At 46.6% G+C, this 25,133-nt stretch overlaps 1 protein-coding gene across 1 annotated transcript in view; it reads right to left on the bottom strand.

The window, feature by feature from the left end:
• Positions 1–25,133, bottom strand: part of NPEPPS (aminopeptidase puromycin sensitive) — a 217,681-nt gene that overhangs the window by 85,067 nt on the left and 107,481 nt on the right. Inside the window, exons 6-8 of the mRNA XM_082271865.1 lie at positions 14,072–14,272; positions 13,886–13,982; positions 13,763–13,796 (exon numbers count right to left, since the gene is read on the bottom strand). Of these exons, the coding sequence (XP_082127991.1) occupies positions 13,763–13,796; positions 13,886–13,982; positions 14,072–14,272 (332 nt within the window). The remainder of the gene's footprint in view (positions 1–13,762; positions 13,797–13,885; positions 13,983–14,071; positions 14,273–25,133) is intronic.

Below are 25,133 nucleotides of genomic sequence, written 5' to 3'. Positions count from 1 at the left end.
GCCTTATGACGGAACGCCCAGGAGACACTAAGCGCCCTCGTAGAACGCCCTGACAGGTAAAGGAGGAACCTGACCCTTAATAGAATAAGTCTGCACCACCGTCTGCATGATCCATCTGGAAATGGTCATAGCAGATGCGGCCTGCCCCTTACGAGGTCAATCCGTTAAGTACAAATAAGGAATCAGATTTGTGTATCGCGTCAGTCGCTGCCAGGTACACCATGATGGCGCTTACCACATCCCAGGAATGTAAGGCAATCTCTTTTTGAGGTTTTGGCTTAGGACACAGCGAAGGTAACAAAATGTCATTCAAATGGAAGCCCGAGACAACCTTAGGAAGGAATGACGGACAGGGACAGAGAACCACCTCGTCCCTGTGAACCACCAGGTAAGGCGACCAACAGGACAACACAGCCAGTTCCGAAACCCTGCGTAACGAAGTAATGGCAACCAAGAAGACCATCTTCTGTAAGAGTCAATAGAGGAATCTCGCAAATATCCTCGAAAGGCGGGCAGTTTTTGAAGAACAGATAATACCAAATTAAGATCCCACAGAGGCATCGGGGAGACCTCACAGATGGGGCCATATGGCAAACTCCTTCCACGAAAGTGTGAACCAAGGAGTTTGTGGCTAAGGGGCTTTGGAAAAGAATTGCCAAGGCTGAAATCTGGCCTTTGGTGTCCAGAGCCAAACACTTATCTACACCCCCTTATAAAAATTCCAGTAGACGCGATACCGAGAAGGCACAGGGGGAAACCCCCTGAGACTCACACCAAGTAATAGAAGCCTTCCAAACCCGATGATAAATCTTGAGAAATAAATTTTCTAGCTCACCGAATCCGACAACCCTCTATCCTTCAGTACCTGGCTTTCAATAGCCAGGCCGTTAAAGCCAGCGACTGTAAAGCAGGGTGGAAGATCGGCCCCTGAGACAACAGACCTTCTCTGAGAGGGAGCCGTCAGGGAGCATCGGCGACCAGTCTCACTAACCCTGCGTACCAAGACCGAGGAGGCCAGTCAGGAGCCACCAGAATTACTGGAATCCCTTCTGCCCTGATTCTGCGCAGGAGTCTTGGCAGAAGCTGTAACGGAGGGAAGGCATAAATTAGATTATACTGACTGCAGGGGGCCACCAGTGCGTCTGCAGTGTCTGCCAAGGGGTCTCGAGATCTTGCCACAAACCTCTGAACCTTTCTGTTGAGGCGAAAAGCAAGTAGATCCACATCGGGAGTCACCCACTGGACACACAGTTGTTGAAACACCCCTGGGTGAAGTGACCATTCGCCGGGCTCAGGTCCTGCCGGCTGAGGCAGTCTGCCTGCCAATTTTCCACCCCTGGAATGTGCACAGCAGAGAGGGCTGGAACATGTTTTGTCGATCTTCAAATGCCAGCCACTTCTTTGGTCGCAAGGGCACTCTTTGTGCCCCCTTGATATATGCCACAGCCGTGGCGTTGTCCAATTGAATCCTTACCGGACACCCTTGTAGACGATCCGTCCAATGAGACAAAGGCCGATCTCCCAGATTTCCAGGATGTTGATCGGCAGATCAGACTCCTCCGAGTCCAAATACCCTGGGCCGAGTGTGTGCCAAAAAGGTACCTCCCCACCCGGACAGGCTGGCGTCTGTGGAGATCACTGTCAAGTATAAGGGAAGAAAGGATTTCCCCTGTCGAAGCGCCGGGGAGCATAACCACCACAGTAAGGCAATCCTCGTACCCTGGTTCAACATGATCAGATTGTCCAGGGACCAAGGATTCTTGTCCCATTTGGCCAGAATCTCTCTTTGCAGAGGTCTGGTGTGAAACTGTGCTAAAGGGACCGCCTAGAAGTGGAAACCATCAACCCCAGCACTTGCATGCAAGTCCTGAGAGATGACCAGCGGTTGGACAATAGAAGCTGAATTGCAGGCTGCAACTTTTGCAGTTTCTCTTCCCGGAAGAAACACTAAAGCGGAGACTGAATCTAGAGTCAGCCCCAGATAATCAAACCTGTTGGATGGAGTCCAAGCGGATTTCTGAAAATTTAGCATCCAGCCGAACTCTTGTATTTTCGAACAGTGATGTCCAAATCATGCTGTAAGATGGAGCAAGACTCTGCTCGCAGAAGGAGAATGTCCAGGTACCCCAGTATCACAATTCCCCTCTGTATGAGCAAGGCGACCACCAGGGCCAACACTTGTGAACACCTGAGGAGCTGAGGCAAGACCAAAGGGTAACACCACAAATAAACCCACGGCAAAGTGAAGGAAACATTGATACCCGACATATATTGGGGTATAAAGATGAGCGTCCTTGATATCGATGGAGGCCAAAAAATCCCCTTGATGAAGGGTAACCACTACTGTGTGAATGGACTTAATTCAGAATTTTTGAACCCGCACAACACAGTTCAGGGCCTTTAGGTCTAAGATAGGATGAGCCTTGCCATCCTTCCTGGGGACAGTGAAAAGGTTTGAGTAAAACATTTGGAAACGTTCCAACTCTGGAACTGGTACAATGACCCTTTACGAGAGCAAATCTTGTACCACCCCCATTAGGCCCTGCAACTGATCCGGGGACAGGTGCAGGTTGGAGGTAAAAAACCTTGCCCGAGGCAAGGACAGAAACTCGATCTTGTAACTGGACTGGATCAATTCACAATCCCATTTGTCTGAAATGAAGGAGGTCCAAGGATCCGGAAAGAAGCGAAGTAGTCCCCCCCCCACCCCTTGACTGGGTGAGCGCGTCCCTTCAGGCAGAGGAGGACTTGTCTGGGTGACTAGGGGGACCTGCTTTTGACTTGCCAACCCAGGGTCTCTTGGAACCCCTCGAGAATGCTTTGGAAGATTTTGAACCCTTATCCTGCGCAGGACGAAAGGGCTGCTTGTGGGCTGAGAAAAACCGGACCACGTTTGCAGCGAGGCTCTCTGCCCTTTGCGATCTTACCTCCCGTGAGACCTTTTATGATCTCTTCTATTGAAACTCTGAACAGACAATCCCCCATAATGGGAAGATCTGTTGGTAGCTTTTTGGAAGCTTGGTCCGCAGACCAGCATTTCAGCCAAATCATGCCGCAAAGGGTCACCGCAGTCACCGACGCCCTGCAAGATATACTGCAACCCCTGTATCAGCTGGTCCGCCAATTCTGCCAGCTCAGGAGGATGTTGACCCCCTTCCAAATCCTGGCGCAGAATTCTTGCCCATTCCGTTCCAAGTCTGAGAGACCAAGGTAATGGCGAACACCTGTCTCAAAATTGAACCTGTCACAGTGAAAAGATGGCGGACCAAAGCCTCAGCCTTCCAGTCTGCAGGATCTTTATAGCACAGGGCGTCCTCCACTGGTAGCAGAGTGACCCTATTCAGCCTGGAAACCTGAGAATCCACCACGGCGGGACTGACAGTTTCTTTAGGAAGGACTCCTCAAAAAAGGATACCTCCTAGCGAAACGCTTAGGCACCCCAACCATGCGTTTCGGGGGAAAGCCACTGACTATGTAGTCAAAATAGGCGGGAAAAGGAAACACCTTAATCGCCTTGGAAGGTCTGCGGGAACCAAATTGCACCGGCGCAGCAGATGCAGCACCAACTGTGTCCTCCATTTTTAAAGTTTCAAGCAGTGATACAATCAGTGCCTCCACAAGCGCCTTTTTTTGCGCAGACGAAGTAAAAGAGGACTCATCCTCACTATCAGAACACTCAAAGTGCGTGGACGCAGACCCCGTAGAGTTACTCGCGTCCGCGGCGGCCAGGTCAGCCTCAGAATGTGAGAACGCAAAGGAGGCAGGTGAGAGCTCTTTTTACCATGTCTTTTCTGAAGAGCCAAATCCACTTGACACCAGCGACTGCAGAACCGCTGTCATGGCCACCAGGGCAGACATAGATTCAGAGGGTCCCACAAGCCTCCGAGAGTGAGTCCGGTGGTGACACTTGTTCTGGGGGCTCCATGAAGAAACCTGGGACCACTAGAGTTTTCTCCAAAAAATTGTGTGAAAAAAAATGCTGTTAAATGCACCACCGCTGTATTAGTGGCACTACAGGTCCCAGCACACCGCTACAGCAGGAGGAGGGATCGCATATACCTGCAGAGACTCACCATTACCGCATACAGGGAGAGACCGAAGCGCCAGGCAGCATGCCCTATGCTGTTCAGAAAGGAAGAGGAAACGGCTGCCTTACCGCTAGAGGCCCGCTGCCGAACACCGCTCCTGTGGCTACAAGCAAATGGCCACCCATAGACTGCAATAGGAAACCTACACAAACTTGGCCTCCTAGCTCTCAAAGTGAGCTATGGAAAAATGGCGGCAGGAGCGTGGCACACTGGACCCCAGGGCCTATCATAGATATCTCGGGCGGCAAGGGGGGGGGCTTAGCTAGGGACCCCCACCATGTAAATCCGCGCTGTATAACAGTGGGAACCGCCGCATCACATTCCCACCCCCCTTCAGCCACAGCTCCCGACACATCCCATATCACCAGCACAGCCTTGGGGGGGTTAGCGCAGATGACCCTCGATAAAGATGGGGTACCAGAGGGGGGCGGGAAGTCACAGGAGGGCCCCGCATCCACCAGGAATTTCCCCAAGGAGAATAGAGGGGAACGCTACTCCCCAACCTTCAGAACCCATGCAGGCACCACTACAGGCAGAACGCCTCCATCTTTAAATGGGGGGTGCTGTGGGCCAGGGGTACACTGCGACTCAGGCAACGACCTGGTCATGTGCGTCCTCCCGAGGTGTTCCACTCGCCACCCAGCCCCCGTCCTGTGGGGCTATGTCGCGACCGACATCGAGCAACAGTCTGCACATGTTCGCTGGTCAGCCTGGGGGGACCGTAAGGATCTAGGATATCCAGTGAGTCACCCAGTCCGGCAGTTTATTGTAGTTCTCAAAGGAACAACTTGATTGTAGAAGGAAAAACCCAAAAGGATCCCAGCAAGAAGCTAGGTACCTACTCCTGACTAGGCAGGAAAAAAAAACAGAGATCCTAGAGCAGAAAGTGGGAGTATACCTCCTGGGACTGCCCATGGGCGTAGTCAAGCCTTGGTAACTTTTGTTAACCCATTTTCCGCCTAATGTCCTACTCCTAGAAAGCGCAGCATAACCCATCCGTCAATAAAGATATGAAGCTGTGTCCATCAATGAACGAAAGAGAAATGTAGAGTTAGGACTGCAGATAATACTGGGGTGCTGTGAAGTGGTTCTGCAGCTTACGCATGTATTTGCAAATGTGTGCAAACATTTGTTTTTAACACATACAGTTAGACAGGATGATTAGGTTGGTTGCAGGCTGGTCGGTAAATTAAGCTGGCAATTTTCTTTTTGTTTTGTCTCTGGCTGTCTCAAAGTTGAATTCCAAGAATCCAGCCCCCTTTTTAAAAAGTGAAGGCACATCAAGCAGCTGCATGACATCTTCTGGGGCTCTCTCTATATATATTTTGTGAATGTGTTCACATAATACAAAGGCTTCTGTGAATGGGCAGGAAGAGCAGGGTGGGCACAGCTGCTCCAGCAACTCTGCTGTTCAAGATGCATAGCTCAGAAGGATCAAATTGGGCTCCCATAACTACAGAGATAGCAGCCTTCTGGATGTACTATAAAGCTGTTCGATATAAATAATAGAACAAAGTCCAGGTGGTGTCATGCACCTCCCTGGACTTAACTCATATTGTGCCTTAATTTTATTTTTTTATTTTTAACGAAGGAAAAGATCCCTGTAATTCCGCATTAAAGTATGCCCACAGCCTCTGACCATCTCCTGCTGCAGGTCTGCAGCCTCTGACCATCTCCTGCTGCAGGTCTGCAGCCTCTGACCATCTCCTGCTGCAGGTCTGCAGCCTCTGACCATCTCCTGCTGCAGGTCTGCAGCCTCTGACCATCTCCTGCTGCAGGTCTGCAGCCTCTGACCATCTCCTGCTGCAGGTCTGCAGCCTCTGACCATCTCCTGCTGCAGGTCTGCAGCCTCTGACCATCTCCTGCTGCAGGTCTGCAGCCTCTGACCATCTCCTGCTGCAGGTCTGCAGCCTCTGACCATCTCCTGCTGCAGGTCTGCAGCCTCTGACCATCTCCTGCTGCAGGTCTGCAGCCTCTGACCATCTCCTGCTGCAGGTCTGCAGCCTCTAACCATCTCCTGCTGCAGGTCTGCAGCCTCTAACCATCTCCTGCTGCAGGTCTGCAGCCTCTGACCATCTCCTGCTGCAGGTCTGCAGCCTCTGATGAGGTGGCTGCATTTTTTTTTTTTAGGTTTTCTTTCCCTTTATTTTACCTGGTGATCCAGCCTGCAACAAACTTCCTGATTTATGGTGTCCACATTCTGGATGAAATACTAAATCAGACACCTTTAGACCAGCAGCATCGTAAGTCTGGGGGGAGGGTCGTGTAAGATCAGCAGATTATTTACTATCAAACAGAAGATGAACTCCATAAAAAAAAATAAAGAAAATAGTTCTAGCAAACCATTATTTTCGCTGTTAAAGTGGTTGTAAATCCCTACATATACCCAGTGAAATAACGAGCTTCCAGTGACACAAAGATGAAAAAAATCCTCCTACATAAGTTTTACCCATGTATCTGCAGCCATTTGTCCTCCACAGTTTTGTAAAATTTGGACAAAAAGGAATTTCACAGATTCGCAGAGCAGGGGGCGGGGAGCTTAAGTTACAGAGCGTAGAAGAGCTCTAAGAGTTGACTGGAAGGAAGAAACACACCCCCTTCCTCACAGCACAGATAAAATATGCAGAGCTGAGTATATGAATCATCAATTGTGTGCTGGAGTTCCCTCATCACTTATTTTTTATCTCTTTATGCCTGGAAAACCTGTAAGAAGTGGCTCATATTGATAGAGGAAGAGAAACTCAGAAAAAGAAATGACACTTTGGATAGAGACAAGTAAACACTATAGAAATATGTGCTTTCATGTCAGAGGTTTAAAACTGCTTTAAATGGTTTGTCTCAACCCTCTAAAAGCTACTTCGTCTGGACAGCTTGGTCTGTCCAAGTTGAAAATAACAGATGAGCTTGATCAACAGCTGAAAAGGAAAAACCCTAAAAAAGAAAAAAAAACAAAACTAAGCTAAAAGCTACCACATCTAAGAACTGGCAGCAATGTAATACACTTTTGTTTTTGAGTTTAATACCACTTTCACATTGGCTTTTTGTGCTGACTAGTTCGAGAGTGTGCTGGGACATTTTGCATGTTTCAGTGGATACTGCCATTTTGGGTGCATTAACTTGCTTAGTCAAATTCAGGTCAACAGAACAGACTTTTAAAATGTTTCATGCAAACAAATCTCAACAACATGGTGTTAAATTGATTGCATGAAACAAACAAAAAAAGAAAAAAAAAATGGGAGTTGAGGCATCTGCATTTGTGAATTTGCATACATTTGCATTTTTAGGGGAAAGCTAATCAAGGTCATGAACGTGATACCACTTCAAGGACTTGACCTCCAGAAGGTTTTATGACCCCCTTCATAACCAGGGCATTTTTTTTGCTATTGTGTCATGCAACACTGCAGGCAAAATTAAATTTGTATCACTTTTTTTTTTTTCTCAAACATAGCTTTCTTTTGGTGGTATTTGATCACCTCTGTTTTTTTTTTTTTTTTTTTTTGCAATATAAAAACGAAAAAGGCCCGAAGAACAAACAAACATATCCAGTTAAAAAAAAAAAAAAAATCGAATTTCTTCATAAATGTATGCTAAAATGTATTCTACTACATATCTTTGATAAAAAAAAATTAAATAAGTGTATATTTGGTTTGTGCAAAAGTTAGTGTGTCTACAAACTGGTATATATACACTGGAATTTGCACAGCTACAGAAGCTATATTGTAATAGTGGCGATCAGCAACTTACAGTGCCGACATCGCACGCGGTCACACCTTCGGCTCCGCCCACCACTCGGATATTCACGCTGCTGCCGCCGCTCCTAACAGCTGAAGCTCGCTTACAGCATCCATCCCACAGTGATCGTGGCCATCTCCCACTCATCTGGTCGGCACCTCCACATTTTCAATTGTGTGTTTGGGCATCCTACATCTGCACCTCCTGGAACCCCATGAACTTTGTTCAACTTGGCACGTGAGTTCTGACTTCCAAGCGCTTGATTGCTACTGGCTGGCTGATCCTACTGCTTGCTTGCACCTGCTGCAGCATTGTGCTTTTCCCTGTCTGCTGGGTCTGTGAAGCCTCCTCTCTATTGCTCACCTGGGTACGGAGGGACAATTCATATCATACGTACCAATACCGGGCCACCTGTTGTTACTTCCATCAATTTAGGAGGACTTTGGCCACGGCCCCTATCCTGAGGTAGGTCAGTGTTTCCCTACAAGGTGACCCAGGAGCTTTGAGAGTAGAAGAGCATCACATACTGTTGTAACCTATGCTTGCCTGTCTGCTACATGTTATGCTGCTGAACTTCCCTGCACCGCTTGCCTTGCCATTGCTCTGTTTGCCCTGATTACAATTGGTGCCAATTAAGGATTTTCACCTGTAAATTGTGCCCCAATACCAGAGTTTGATGCTGTGGAGAAATTAAGCCTTTTCCTTGATCCTAGTGGGAAGAACATCAGCCTTTGGAACTTGTTATATCTAGCCCCTCTCCTCTGAAGTTCTAATCATTAAGTCTGGTCCCCAACTCCTGGACTAACTTTGTACATTTCTGCCGGCATCCATTCCTCTGTGAGTCTTCTATCAAGACCCCCGACTGGGATACTATTCAGTTTTTCACCAGTCCTTGCATTTGGAAGTGGGCAGTTTGGCTGAGGTGGTGGGCCATCCAGGTGGCTTTTGTGTTGATTGGGTGGAGCCTCAGTGGGGTGTCACCAGCGTCATCTTAGAGGCAGGATCTACTGTGTTTGGTTTTATCCAGTGTCCATGAGCTATATGTATTTTGTATTTATATATTGCCTTTGCATTTTTATCCTGTTTCAATAAAGTAACATTTCTTTTATCCACCATACACCCCTGTTTGAGCCTGTCTATGCAACTTTTTTCTTACTTTTTCTACAGTGTGACTGATTGGGTTGTGGGCAATCTGGCACTAAGACTATCTGGTCAAGGAAATGGACACTACTAATGACACTGGCTGGGAAGGGGTTGATATCTAGGGGCAATCAAAGGGGTTAACTGTGTGCCTAACAATGTGTAATATGTGCCGCTTTTATTTTACCATCAGGCTGTTTTTTCTCCCAACTTTGCAGATAGAAGAAAATAACCTGATCGCAGTTCACATTACACAGTTTTTTTATTTTTTTTATTTTACAAAACACAGAACTCTCGTATGCGATTGGCCACAGCCGATCAGCTGACTTCATCCAAAATCACTGGAAAACTGCACTCCTGTGATCCACAGGAAATGAGCTTTGGCTGTACTTTAACCACTTAAGCCCCGGAAGATTTTACCCCCTTTTCTGACCAGGGCCTATTTTGCAATTCGGCACTGCTTGACTTTAACGGACAATTGCGCGGTCGTGCGACGCTGTACCCAAATGAAATGGACGTGCTTTTTTTCCCACAAACAGATTTCTTTTGGTGGTATTTGATCACCTGTGCGATTTTTTGATCATGCGCTATAAACAAAAAAAGAGCGACAATTTTGCAAAAATAACTATTTTTCAAATTTTTTTTATATGAAATTCCCCCCAAAAAAAAATGTAAAAATCAAATGTTTTTAACATTTTAGGCCTATTTGTTTTCTGCTACATATGTTTGGTTAAAAAAAAAAAAAAAAAAATCGCAAAAAGCATATTTTGATTGGCTTGCGCAAAAGATATTGCGTTTACTAAGGGAAAGATTTTCATTTTTTTTTTTTTTAAACGAGTAATGGCGGCGATCTGCGATTTTTTTGCGGGACTGCGACATTGCGGCGGACAGATCGGACCCTTGATTGACATTTTTGACACTTTTGGGGGTACCAGTGACATTACTACAGTAATCAGTGCTTTACATATGCACTGTTACTGTAAAAATGACACTGGGAGGGAAGGGGTTAACTTTATTGGAGAGGGAGGAGTTAAGTGTGTCCCTAGGGGCGTGATTCTAACTGTGATTGGATGTGGCTGTGTAACAGCACAGATCAACGGTCCTACATAGCAGGATCGTATGATCTGTGCTTTTACACAAGGAAGAATGACAGGCGGCTTTGTTTACATTAGCCGCCTGCCTTTCTCCCTCTCCACCCGACGATCACGAGTGACCAGCGGACATCGGATCCGCCGGTCACACGCGCGGGCTTCTTAGGGTACGAGCGGGGGCAGGAGCGTGCCTCCGGCGGCGCGTGCTCGCCCCCTATTGGCTCCCAGGCTAGTGACGTACCAGTACGTAACTTTGACTGGGAGGGGCTGACCGCCGCCGTATATAGTTGGGCGGCGGTCGGCAAGTGGTTAACCTACAGAAACACGTACGGCAAAAAAAAGAGCCTTTATGGGGAAATGGTTTTTATGCAAGCAGGTATGCTCAAGAACTATTATACACTGCTAAAAAAAAAAATAAATAAAGGAACACTTTAATCAGAGTATAGCATCAAGCCATTTAACCACTTAAGCCCCGGAGGATTTTCCTGCTAAAAGACCAGGGGGTATTTTGCGATTCGGCACCGCGTGATTTTAACGGACAATTGCGCGGTCGTGCGACGCTGTACCTAAACGAATTTGACGTCCTTTTTTTCCCACAAACAGAGCTTTCTTTTGGTGGTATTTGATCACCTGTGCGATTTTTTGATCACGCGCTATAAACAAAAAAAGAGCGACAATTTTGCAAAAATAGCAATATTTTTCACATTTTTTTATATGAAATTCCCCAAAAAAAAATGTAAAAATCAAAATTTAACATTTTTGGCCAATTTGTTTTATCCTACCTATGTTTGGTAAAAAAATTGCAAAAAGCGTATTTTGATTGGTTTGCGCAAAAGTTATCGCGTTTACTAACAAAAGGGAAAGATTTTTGTCATTTTTGTTTTTTTTTTAACGCGTAATGGCGGCGATCTGCGATTTTTTTGCGGTACTGCGACATTGCGGCGGACAGATCGGACCCTTGACTGACATTTTTGACACTTTTGGGGTTACCAGTGACATTTCTACAGTAATCAGTGCTATACATATGCACTGTTACTGTAAAAATACACTGGCAGTGAAGGGGTTAACTTTATTTGGGAGGGAGGGGCTGTGTGTGTCCCTAGGGGCATGATTCTTACTGTGATTGGCTGTGGCTCTAGCTGTAAGGACACTGATCAACGGATCTACATAGTAGATCCATGTGATCAGTGTCTTTACAGCGAGGAGAAGGACAGGCAGCTTGTTTACACAAGCTGCCTGACATTCTCCCTCTCCCCCGACGATCGCCGAGTGGCCGGCGGACATCGGGTCCGCTGGTCACACGCGCGGGAGCGCGCTCGCTCCCCAGACCCTCCCAGGCTAGTGACGTTAATTAACGTCACTCTGCCTGGCAGGGGCTGACCGCCGCAGTAAATCTACTTGCGGCGGTCGGCAAGCGGTTAAAAAAACCTGGGATATTGATCTGGTCAGTAAATTAGCAGAGGGGGTTGTTAATCAGTTTCAGCTGCTTTGGTGTGAATTAAATTACTAGCAGGTGCACTAGATGGGCAACAATCCAAAACAGGAATGGTTTTACAGGTGCAGGCCACTGTCTTTTACGCTACTCCTCTTTTCTGACTTTTTTTTTTTTACTAGTTTTGCATTTGGCTAGGGTCATTGTCACTACTGGTAGCATGAGGCAATACCTGGACCCTATAGAGGTTGCACAGGCAGTCCAACTCCTCCAGGACAGCACATCAATATGTGCCATTGCCAGGAGGTTTGCTGTGTCTCCAAGCACAGTCTCAAGAGCATGGAGGAGATTCCAGGAGACAGGCAGTTATTCTAGGAGAGGACAGGGCCGTAGAAGGTAGCACCAGTATCTGCTTCTTTGTGCAAGAAGGAACAGAATAAGCACTGCCAGAGCCCTACAAAATGACCTCCAGCAGGCCACTGGTGTGAATGTCTCTGACCAAACAATCAGAAACAGACTTCATGAGGGTGGCCTGAGGGCCCGACGTTCTCTAGTGGGCCCTGTGCTCACTGCCTGGCACCGTAGAGCTCAATGGGCATTTGCCATTGAACACCAGAATTGGCAGGTCAGCCACTGGCGCCCTGTGCTTTTCACAGATGAGCGCAGGTTCACCCTAAGCATATATGACAGACGTGAAAGGGTCTGGAGAAGCTGTGGAGAACATTATACTGCCTGTAACATCGTTCAGCATGACCGGTTTGGTGGTGGGTCAGTGATGGTCTGGGGAGGCATATCCATGGAGGGACACACAGACCTCTACGGGCTAGACAATGGCACCCTGACTGCCATTCGGTATCGGGATAAAATCCTTGGACCCATTGTTAAACCCTACGCTGGTGCAGTGGGTCCTGGGTACCTCCTGGTGCATGACAATGCCCGGTCTCATGTGGGAAGAGTATGCAGCCAGGTACTGGAGGATGAAGGAATTGATACCATTGAATGGCTCTCATGCTCGTCTGACTAAAATCCAACAGAACACCTCTGGGACATTAGGTTTTGTTCCATCCGACGCTACCTGGTTGCACCTCAGTCTGTTCAGGAGCTCAGTGATGCCCTGGTCCAGATCTGGGAGGAAATAACCCAGGACACATCCATCGTCTCATTAAGAACAATCCCGACGTTGTCAGGCACGTGGGGGCAATACAAACTACGGAGTACCATTTTGAGTTGCTGCAATGAAATTTCAGCAAAATGGACTAGCCTGCTGCATCATTTTTTCACTTTGGTTTTCGGGGGGGGGGGGTCTTTGAATTTAGCCCTCTGTAGATTGATCCTTTTCAATTCCATCAAACGATGTGACATGCTTTTGTTCCTAACACATTACCCAGTCCATATCAGATATTTTTCCCCATTGAGATCTGATGTATTTTCAAAGTGTTCCTTTCATTTTTTTTTTTTGAGCAGTGTATTTTGTTAACAGTTAACCTCTCTTTGAATATACTTATCAAGTGCTTTTAGTTTTGTCCATTTACTGTGCCCTAGTTGAAATAGCTATAGGTAGTATGTTGGCTATCGCCTAGGATATCATACAAATATTCTACTTGTTATCTGACCACTGTATCAAAATATCAAAAATAATAATCTGACTTCTATGGTAAAATACGAAAAATAATCGGAATTCCATGGTGAAAAACAGCAATTTCTATCACACCATGATCAGTCTTAAGCCGGCCATACATGGTTTGAAATTCAGCTTGTTGAGCAGGGACTGGCAAAACTTAGGTACAACCAGCCTATCAGATTTCCCCACTCCATCAGTCTTGCAAGGTATAGCAAAGCCTCCACACTGTCAGAATACAATAGCTCAGCGGGAGGATTCCTCCCTTCCACCTCAAAATGTGTAGATGGGGCAATTGAGTCAGTTTTTATTTGTTCAACCCGCTGGAATAAAAAAAAAAAAAAAAACATGGAATCATTAATGGGCTGCCTTAGTGCTTTCTAAAGCGTCAAAGACAACACTCCCGATCACATATCGCGAGGCTTTAGGGAACATCTCATGTAAAAAGGCCGCCATATACAAAAGGGCATAAATAACAAAAAGGGCAAGAACAAGCTTTTGGGCATGGCAATATTTAGCCTCAGGAGATGCTCACAAAAACAGGCAATTTAGATTTACTGGAAGTGAAGAAAAATCTGTGTATGGCAGAAACAGAAAGGGATTCAAGTGTTAACTACAGAACTTTTAGTAAACCAAGATGACAGGGAAGCAACATATGTACCTGTATGTGACCAGGCCCCAGTTTTCCATGGCTCCTGTGAAAAACAAACCGAGAGTAAGGAAGAGAAGCAGAGCAAGAGAAAGGGTGTTGCCTATACAGCAAGCCAGTTAGTAGAAACTTTACCAGCTGCAAAGTCCGCAATGGCGATGAGGTCAATCTTGGGAAGAGGGTAGGGCACATTGAAGTAATCCTTATAGAAAGGCAGAGTTTTAGCAGCAACCTGAAGGAGCAATACACAAAAGTGGTTGGTGGAGGGGCAAATTCATAACACATATAAACAAAATCAGCAGACTCAAAAACAGAACTTACCTCCAAAGCAAACTTTCCCTGTTCTGCTTTTCCAACTGGAGTGTAAACACGAACCAGCACTCCATCTGAAGAACGAGTTTCCACAAAGTCATACTCTCCCACCACAAAGGCCACAAGGTAGGTTGACATTGTAGGTGTGCGAGCAAACTTGACTTCTACCAAGTTATTGTCATCAGGGTATGCCTTACGCTCAATAAGATTCTACAGAACAGGGTACAAAATTGGAGCAAGAAATTAAACATCTTGGAAAAAAAAAAAAAAAAAAAAAAAAAAGCAAATTTGAAATGTCTGTAGGACAAAATGGGATTTTTGTAAATACCATAAAATCTATTTCTCCGAGTTCGATGGACACAGTGCTCCATAAATCATAACTACTGGGTTACATTGCCTCCTCCAGGTGTAGGACTAGGCGGACAAAAAAACACCTGGCTACGCCCATGGGCCGTCCTCAGCTTGGTATACAATCCCCCCCCCACCCCATCTCTGCTCTAGGTAATCAGTTTAGTAGCAAGCAGTATTAGAACTCCTTAGAGGGGTGGGTACTGTGTCCATCTAACTCAAAGAAATTGACTTTATGGTAAAGTACAAAAATCGAATTTTCTTTCGCTCGATGGACACAGCGCTTCATAAATTATAACTACTGGGACATCCAAAAGCAGCGCCAAAAGGAAAATGAGGGGTGGGGAAAAAAAACCAAGGCTAAACCTAAGTGCCCTTAACCAGGACAACAATGCCTTAACCGGGTCACAGGAACCCAGTCTGGAGAAAAAAAAAAAAAGTTTAAAGAAAAAACACCTCAAGAGAGAACAGCCCCTCTTAAACAACAGCCTGCCCAACTTTGTGGTCAAAAAAAGCATCCGCAGATGCCAAAGTATCTACCTTATATAATTTTGTGAAGGTATGCACCGACCAAGTGGCTGCCTTGCAAACCTGCGATATTGATGCCTGATGAAGGAAGGCCCAAGAAGCACTCAGCGCCCGAGTAGAATGCGTTGTGTCAGGGAAAGGTGGAACCTGACCTTTAATGGAATATGCCTGAGTCACCGTCTGATTTATCTGGAGATGGTAGCTGAAGAAGCGGCAAGCCCTTTTCTTGGTCCGTCCATAACCATAAAAAGCGAGTCTGACCTCCGAAAGGACTCAATAGCTGCCAGATACACCTGAATCGCACGAACCACATCCAAGGTATGCAAGGCAAATACCTTGGGATGAGCCGGCTTGGGACACAAGGCAGGCAACACAATGTCCTCATTCAAATGGAAGTCAGACACAACTTTGGGCAGGATTGATGGACAGGGACGAAAAACCACTTTATGCCTATGGATCACCAAATAGGGACTGCGACAGGATAATGTCACCAATTCCGTTACCTGCGGGCTGAGGTAATAGCCACCAAAAATGTCACCTTCTGGGATAACGTAGACAAGGGAATCTCCGGAATATTCTCAAATAGAGGTTTCTGGAGAACCAAAAGCACTAAATATAAATCCCATGGCAGCAAGAGAGACCGTACAGGTGGAGCAACCTCAAACCCCCTGTTTTGACGCAAACTGTTAGACAGGTTAATTTGGTTGGTAAGCAGACTGGCTAGCAGATTGAACTGAGAATTTTACCTTTGTTTGTTTCATGTGTGGAGCCCTTCCATGTGTTCTTTGCTATGAAGGCCAGTAATAGGTGGGGGCAGTGGCCATTTTGTTTGTACGAACTAAAGAGTGCGTGGCTAGGGGTCGCTGAAAGAAGATTGTCAAGGCAGACACCTGGCCCTTGATAATACTCAAGGCCAACGCCTGATCAACACCCCGTTGAAGAAAGGTTAAGATCTGAGCCACAGAAAAGGATCAAGGATGAACGCCAACCGACTCACACCAAGAAATGCAAGCTTTCCACATGGTATATTTTGCTGGAAAGCAGACGTCCTCGCCTTCAACATAGTAGGTGATCACTGATCCACACAAATCTCTATCCCTCAGTACCTGGCTTTCAATAGCTAAGAAAAGTCCACAGAAAAAAAAAAAAAACAGAGGATCCAAGTGGTCCACTAAAGTGTAGAAACGGAAGGGGATTGTGTCAGGCTGTGAGTGCTGTCACTTCGGTTATTGGATCGGATCGTCTATTTGGATTGGCAATCCTTATGCCTGTCTTGCTTCTATTTATGCGAGTGCAAGTCTTTTTATAATACATTTTACCTTTTAAACAGAGAGCACTTAGATTTGTTTTTTATATTTATCCACATACTATTGAGGACTGGTTGTCTTCATGGGGACCTGTTCAAGGCATCCCAGGAGGAATTCTGAGTCCTATCTTTATTTGGAAGTCTGGAACAGCTGGAGTCCTATCTCGATTCACCCATTTGGGAAAGAGTTTGACCTGCTGGTAATACAGAGGTCATCGTTTCCAGGTGAGCACAGTGTGTTCTCTCTGGTGAAGGGTCTGTCATTAGGACACAATCAACTTCTGTTTCTACACTTTAGTGGACCACTTGGATCTTTTTTTTTTTCTGTGGACTTTTTTCATTTATTTTTCCAGATATATTGCACTGCAATGTTTATTGCATTTAAGGATATGGTACAAGTGTACCTTTAGTGTTCAGCCTGCATTTCTAAGTTTATTTGGGGAATCTGTTTTTGCGCTGATTGTAATGATTATATATTGTTTCAATAGCGAAGCCATTAAAACCAGCGACTGTAAAGCAGGATGGTTGATTAGCCCTTGGGACAACTGGTCTTTTGAGAGGAAGCCCCCAAGGGGCATTTATGGCCACCAGGATGATTGGAAGATCCTCGCTCTTGATTCCTCGCAGGAATTGTGGAAGAAGCCTAAGCAGAGGGTGATCCTGGCCTTACTGTGGCCCTTGGACACCTGCAGCGTCTGTCAGAGGACCCCGTGACCTCGTCACGAACTTCAGTATCCTCCTGTGAAGCCAAACCTGCTAAAAGGTGCTGCATGTAGGACTGTGCAAACAGAACTGTCTTGAAGGTGGATACCACCAGACTCAGAGCCTGTATGCAAATCGGTAGAGAAAAAGGTCTGTGTGACAGCAGCTGGGGAATAATCGCCTGTGGTTCCTGAAATTTGTCCAGAGGAAGGACCACCCTGGTCAGAATTAAAATCAGACCTAGGGAAATAAATTCTCTGGACAGGGATAAGAGGGACCTTCGGTAGTTCAGACATCACCCAAAATAAACATTTTGCGGATCTCCTTAACACTCACAAAAGAAGTCCACGGGGCTAGAAACCAGCAAAGATGTCCTCCCACCCCAAAAATGGGTGAGGGCAGACCTTCATGCTGAAGGTGTCTTTGTCTGCTGTTCCCGGAGAAGCTATCTCTAGGCTTACCAAACCACAATTGCTAGGAACCTCCCGGGGAAGATTTAAAAGATCAATTTCCCTTTATCTCCATCCCAAAAGCACAAAATAATTTTCTCTGGGGTGAGAAGGAGGGCCCCCCGCCAGCGACAAGGCTCCTTCCCTTTCCTGGATTGTGGAAGTAAGGTACTCCTCCCCCACACCCCGTGATACCCTTAATGATGTCATCCAGGGTAGCCCCAAACAGGCGATCGCCTTGAAAGGGCAGATCAAAGAGCTTTTTGGTCTGCGGACCGATTCTAAAGCCACCGCATGCACCTAATCGCCACCGCTGAAACAGAAAGTTTGGACAGCACAGGAGCTGTATCCAAAGCTGCATCACTAAAACTACAGCCCATGGACCAACTAATCCGCTTAATCAACATAAGCAGCAGGGACCTGCTCACCCCCCCAGGCCTTGGCGCAAAAGCTTGGCCCATTCAGCTAGGGTCAGACACTAGGGCTGAGGCAAAGATTGGCCGCAATGTCGAACCAGCCATAGAAAACATGCTGCATGCCACAGCCTCCGCTTTCCTGTCAGCCAGGTCCATAATCGGCGGGGATTCCTCTACTGGGATTATGGTTGCTTCATTCAAACTGAAAAAGGAGGGTCCACCACTGGTGAACAAGTCCACCTTTTAAAAAGTAACTCCTCAAAAGGGTAACGTACAGCAAAACGTTTGGGGACCACAAGGGGTAATTTTGGTTGTTCCCATACTTTACAGGAAAATCTGTCAAAATAAGGTACATAATGTAGAATACCTTTGGAGTATGAGGTGACTTATGCGTACCAAACGACACAGCCACGTCCGTGGCTAAATCAGCCGCATCCACCATAAAGTCTCAGGCATGGCAATTTTAAGTGCGTCTACCAGCACTTTCATTTGCTGCTGCGACCATGGAGGAATCATCCTCACGATCAGATGGATATGGGGGTGTGATTTTAAGCCCCCCTGGACTGGCCGTGCCCATGGAGGCATCAGGCTCAAAATCAGATGAGACAGACTGAGCATGGGAAGGCGGGGGGACGGTTCCTCCTGGGCCTTTGCCCACAAGCCACTTCCACCCGGGACACGAAGGACTGCAGGACTGCCGTCAGTGCAACCATGGGAAGCTGGGGTTCTGAGGGATCTGCCACTTCCATGAGGGGGTTAGTGGGGGAGATGTGACCCTGAGGGCTCCATAAAGGAAAGGAAGACCTAGTACAAAAACGATCTTTTGGCACCACTAAAGGATCTCCTTAAGGCTCAGGGTACCTATCAGCAGAGAGAGAGAGGTAACAGGAACCCCCCCTAACGACTTACCCTACTGACCGGAGAACCCCCGAGAATTCGAACCCAGCATCATCATGGGCGCCATCCCTATTCATATGTCTCGGGCATAGGAAGAGGGAACTGAGGAGAAAGAGGAGGAGCTTCAGCATCCCCATGGAGGCTTCAGTCATCTCCAGCGTCTCCCGGACTAAGGGAAAATGGCCCCATGACATCATCAGGCTACACAAACATAGCCGCCAACTGGAGACCAGCCAGACTAAGGGAAAATGGCCACCACAAGGCGAGGTAGCACTTTTTGTTAGCCTGTCATCTGAAAACCACTTCCACCTGGGACACAAAGGACTCCAAGACTGCCGTCAGTGGACTGATAGATGGTTGGGACCCGGAGGGGTCCGCAACCTCAGAGAGAGGATAAGGTGGGGAGATGTGCTCCAAAGACTCCATGAGTCACCAGGGGGACCCCACAAAAAGTGTAACACACTGCAAAGGGACCACCCCCACTGAGCTGGCAGCACCACTCAGTCGCCAGGAACAAAGCACCAAGCAATCCTGAGCAGAGAGGACCCAAACAGACTGGCTACCCAGCAGAAACAGGCATCCGCAGCCACCAGGATAATCTGCACTACATGAGCTGTGATCAGGAAGTGAAAAGATCCAGGAATCAGCACCAGGGGGATAAGGGGTTCCCACCGCCAAAATCAAGGCTCCACAGTCATGGCCGCTGCTATTTTCAATGGCAAACCACCGCAAAATGTCAGTCGGACTACACATACATGGTTGCTGTTCATGGAGCACACAGGCCACCCTGCGAGGCCCAGGAGGATCCCTAGGCCTCAAGGACAGGCCCAGGCAGGACCCCCCACCTGGTACAACACCCCCCAACACAGCCGATAGTCTAGTCACCATCGGTGCACGCCTCCCACCCCGCCAGCATAGCACCCTGCCCCCACCCCAGGTGGACCAGAACACCCACACAGCCCCTCCAGCATCAGTGGAAAGGGGGGGGGGGGGGAGGACAGATGAAAGGGGGTGCCTGATGCTAAGGGGGGAACCCAGGGGCTTGACTGTCTAACGGAGGGGCCCATTTCTAAAACCCTCAAGGGGGAGGGGGGGCAGCTACTTACCATACCAGGAACCAGGCAGGCACCGCTCCAGAAAACCCCTCGCCATCCAAATTGGGGTGCTGTTGGTCAGGAGGAAACCTGCCACTCGGGCCGAGACCAGGTCGTATGCGACCTCGCAAGGCGTTTATCTTGCAGGCCAGCCCCCGTCCAGTGGGGCCATGTCACGGCCGACCTAGCACGGAGCTGAGGTCTGCACGCGCTCGCTGGCCAGACTCGGGCGACCACTGAATCTAGATTATCCAGCCCATCACCCACTCCGGCAGTTGATTGTAGATCTCACAGAAAAAAAAAAAAAAAAAACAGGAGAAAAATTTCCATCTAAAAAAAAAAAAAAAAAAAATTGCCAGGGCCAGAGATCCCAGCAAGGAACTAGGTCCTTACTCCTGACAAGGCAGAAAAAAAACTGAGTACCTATAGCAGAGAGCGGGAGTATATCCCCCTGGGACCGCCCATAGGCGTGGCCAGACTTTCTGCCTAGTGTCCTACTCCTGTAGGGGGCAGTATAAGACAGTTAGGAAGATCAGGAGCTGTTTCCGTCAATGAACGAAAGAGAAATGCTGTTTTAACTCCTAAATCACAGATACTTGCAATAGTCTGTCTTAGACAAGTACACCCTTTTGAAGGTTCTGGTTAACAAGAGTCATTTAGGTATCTTTCCATCTATTTCTTAAAATGTTACTAAACCCAGGACCCTGCATTCATTATATCTGGTCTCCCACAGTACATAGAACATGGAAATGTAATTATTTTAGTATATGTAAACAGCTAAATACCTTTTCTCATCAGCAGTATATAACAGTCTTGTGTCCAGCCGAGCACTGGTTAAAGCTTGTTGGAGGAATTTTCATTCTCCTCTGACTGCCCTATGAGACTGTAGGATCCCTAACAATCTGTCTGGACAGTGTGGAATGGCCCTGCTCCAATCACATGCACGCTCCCCGAAAAAGAAAAAAAAAAAACTTTCTAGCAATACACACCAAACTGAACATGTACAGAGTGCCTCCTAGGGCTCTGTTTTATCTGCACATGAATTGGGACAGTAAAAGAAGGGGAGAGATACAGGATCAAACAGCCTTTTTTCACAATGCAGAGGGTTATCCTCTTAGGTTCCACAGTGAGTATAAAAAGCATGCTTTACTGAATATACAGACTAGGTTTAGTAACTAAGCTCTTGATGGATAGTTTGGCACACAAAAAGTTGGCTCCCTTTTTTGTGTGGTTTGAGCCGTAACAAACACGAATGGACTCATAAGATTCTCAACTGGCGCTGTTCTTGGTTTCCCTCTGGACTGTGAGGGCAGCTGTCCAGAGATGTTCCTGCCTGGTCTATAGTGGGGGCAGGATTGTGGCTTGGACTTTTCTTACTACTTTTGGGGCCTAAAGTCAGCACAAAGGGAAGAGCCACAAAGTTAAAGTGGTGCTCACTTACAAAAAAGCACAAAAAGCTCTGCCAGTGTTTTTTCTGGCGAAGAGCAGCCATCAAGAAATTAACCAAATTTCCATAGGGAACTTTTGTGTATGCATAAAGGCATTTAGAACAGATTTGAACAGAACACTCTGAGCCCTTTATGGTGAGGAACTGGAGTTACCAACTCCTGTGACACTAGGCACTGGAGGACCTGCATAGGTCTGCAGCGTGCTGATGAGATGGGAAGATATGAGGCAAGCAGGAGGAGAAAGAAGACGACAAAACTAGTTTGCACATTGTGGACATTCTGTTCTAAATGCAAGGTACATCACTTTGAGGGGTTGGTAGGGACAAACCCTCAAACCAAAGAGGCCTTGCCAGCAGATTTAGTTTTTTAGCTCAGTCAGAGTAAAAAGGAGTCAGTCCAGAAAGGTCTAATACAGGAGTAAGCAGAGGAAAAGCCCTTTATCAGCAGAGAAAGTGAATGTATCATAGGACAGCTAGTGGCATGCACCTCAGAAAACTTTAAGGATGACTTAATGGTGTAAAAGGAGGCAGGTAGTGTTGAACAGGACCTGCAGGCTTCACACAATCTGCCCAGATGCTGCTAAAGTATGGGAAAGCCCTAACAATAAAACTTCTGTTATTTGTCCCCTCTGCTACAGTTGAGGCATTTTTTTTTAAAATTAGTCCAACAAGTGTGCAAAAAAACAAAACTAAAACTGTGGCCATGCTAGAAATTCAGTGCTGTCCTTTTTCTTTCATCTTCTTGCATCATATGCATGAAAGTAAAAATATAAACCTTGTGTATGATGCTACGGCCACAGAGCCGCTCCCCCGCCCCCAATACTCACCCGAGCCCCCTCTCGATTCAGCGATGTGCACGGGAGCCTTGGCTATCCCAGGTCTCTCGCTCATTGGCTGAGACAAAGCAGCGCTAGACATTGGCTCCCACTGCTGTCAATCACAGGCAGTGTGTTCATGGGGGCGAGTTGTGGCTCTGTGTCTCTTATGCACACAGACCAGGGCTCGGGAGTGAGCACGCACCAGTGCTCCATAGCAAACTGGGAGCAAGAAACCCCGGTGGGGGACGTGAGAAGAAGAGGATTGGGGCTGCTCTGTGCAAAACTATTGCATAGAGCAGATAAGCATGACATGTTTGCCCAGTTCATCTATGTTAACTACAGAACAGGCCCTCACCCCCACCATTTTGGAAATGGGGGGAAGAAGTTATTTAGTCCCAACACACTTCCTGTTCTAGTGTCACAATGCTGCTCCTCCATAAAGTACAGCAAGTGCGGTTATAGATAAGGCAAGCACGCAAAGTCTGCTGTGGGAGTATGTCAATCATGTTGCCATACTAGAGAACTTTCGGGGACACAAAGCAACAAGTGATGTCACTTAAGATGCCACTGACAAGTGCCAAATAGAGGGCTATACGCAAAGTCAGTAAGATAGTGGAGTACACAATCACCCAGGGGACTGAATGGGCTTTGACAGTTTAGGGAGGATGGAAGCTGACACTTACTAACTAAAAATGGCATCACTGCCCTGCTGTAATTCTTGCTGGAGCAGCTTGTGATGAAAAGACCATTGAGCAGCAGAAGAGATCTGCAACAGGGGGTCTGAAGTGTGGGCAGTGGAAGAAATAGATTAAGAAAAACAGCTCCAAAAGATTCACAGCGCCCAACATTAATAATAAAGAGATGGCTACCACCGTAGAGAAAAAACACAAACCCAGCAAATTGAGCAAATAACAGTCTGAAAGGGTAAGAGCCGGTTCACACTACCACGACCAGAAAGTCGCCCCGTGACTTGAAGAGACTTGTTTAGAGACTTGGAAGAGACTTGTGCACTACTTTGAAGGGACAGGCAACTTTGTCTGTGGGGAATGCCTGGCTAATCTCTTTCTTCTTCCTGGAAAGTCTGATAACAAGTCGTGTCAATTAAGATAAGGAGGCGACTCCCATTGAAGTATATGGGACAGTCGGATCACAGGTCGCCTCAAAGTAGTACAGGACTCTTTTCTGAAGTCGGAGCAACTTCAGTAGTGCCAATTAAGACGGCACTGATTGATTAACATTGCTTTTATTATGTCAAGCTACCTGGGGCAACACAAGTCGTCTCACAAGTCGTGCTAGTGTGAATGGGCTCTAAGGCTTCTGTGATCGCAGACTTAAATCTGGCCCTGGAAAATCTGCAGAGACCTGCTGTGTTGACTGTGCTAATCAGGTAGTCTGGTAGGTGCAATCTGTTCTAGGCAGTGCAGATCACTCCCCTTAGGAAGGTCACTGCAGTGAGGAATCAGATGGATTGTCGCAATGAAGTACCGTATTTAGGTCAGTCTGGGAGACCCCCGCGCTAGTTAGCTGCTATAAAGTTGAACCAAAATTCTAGGATCCAGCATGAAACCACCAGTAGCTTCTTGGCTTAGGAAAGTTAGATCGATAAACATTTGGAAGATCTGGTATTAACGGCTCAAAACCGGCGAGATCAATATATGAGAACTTGGGCGTTGTGGGATGTGTTCATCTATTCAGAGGAAGGTAAAACCTTATTAGGTGAGACATCACTGTGATGGCAGACCAATTCCCTCATCGGTAGCAACCAACACAACCCTTTCCCCATTTCCCCCCCCCCCCCTTTTTTTTTTTTTTTTTCAGTATAGCTTATTCTTTTTTAAGATTGCTCCCACATTGGGAATCTAGTGTTTTCTTTGTTTCAGCAGATGGGAGTCGGAATTATCGCCTTAAGATTTGTCTGATGAATTATACAAATTGTATCGAGATAAATATTTCTCTTCAGACATTGTAAATTATTTTATGCTTATGGCTTTGTTTTTAGTGTTAACATACTCATTAGCTGCGGGGCGATTGCCCTCCCCAGCTTTATTACTTGTATGACTTTTCAGTTTCATAAATAAACAAACAATTTGAAAAAAAAAAAAAAAAAAAAAAGGAAACCACCAGTAGCTGCTTCATTGAAGAATCTTTTTCACACTAGTCTTAAACTAGCAAATATAGAGAGAAACATCCTTCCTCTCCAGGACACTAATGCCTCGTTTCCACTGAGCGGATCGGTTCGGGTCGGTTCGGTACGGTACGCTATTTTGGGTGTTTCCATTATGAAAGTGGCCCATACAACCGAACCAAACCGCACCATTCCTGGTCCTGCTTCAGATGTAGGGCCATAGGAAATGGTACGGTACGGTTAGGGCGGAGCTACTGGCGTCACACAATAGATTCCACTGATTGGCGGACAGGGAAACTCCAATGCTCACGTCAAATGAAAGCGCAAAACAAACACCTCATTTGGTGTAAACCCTGCATGGTCCCTGGTGGCCCGACTTGCAGTGGAAACGCTCACCTGAATAGACCGGACCATTCTAACCCTTCCAAACTGTACCGAACTGAACCGTTCCGCTCAGTGGAAACGAGGCATAAGCTAAACTAGAGCCCTCAAACAAGTTTGGAGGTAAAGCCACTAGAGGGAGCTGGCCACTTTTTGATTTGCATAATATATAAAACCTCTGGTTGGCTGTAGTCCGTGTTGGGGTAGTTACTCAAAAAATGTAACTAGTTACTAGTTACTTCTGTAAATTGTAATGAGATTACTTTACTAGTTACTGCATTTGAAAAGTAACTTCACTACTCATTACTTTACTTTCCTCTTTCTTAATTGACCGTGTAGAAGAAGATACATGGCACTCTTTCTGCATAGAGTTTATTATATAAACACAGGCTTTGGGAAACATGAGAACAAAACCTGAAAGAACAGAATAAAACAAAGTACAACAAAAAGTCATAAACTTCATCCCTCTCTATTCTTCGAAATAAGGATTGTATCGCACGGCTTGGGTAACGCAGGAAAGCGCGTTCCTATAGCCTAGTAAAGTAGTGTAGTTACTTCCT

This window comes from Pelophylax lessonae (assembly GCF_965119305.1).
Source record: "Pelophylax lessonae genome assembly, chromosome: 11".
Lineage (NCBI taxonomy): Eukaryota > Metazoa > Chordata > Amphibia > Anura > Ranidae > Pelophylax > Pelophylax lessonae.
The sequence above is the reverse complement of the archived record's forward strand: the minus strand, read 5'-3'. Positions and strand labels throughout refer to the sequence as shown.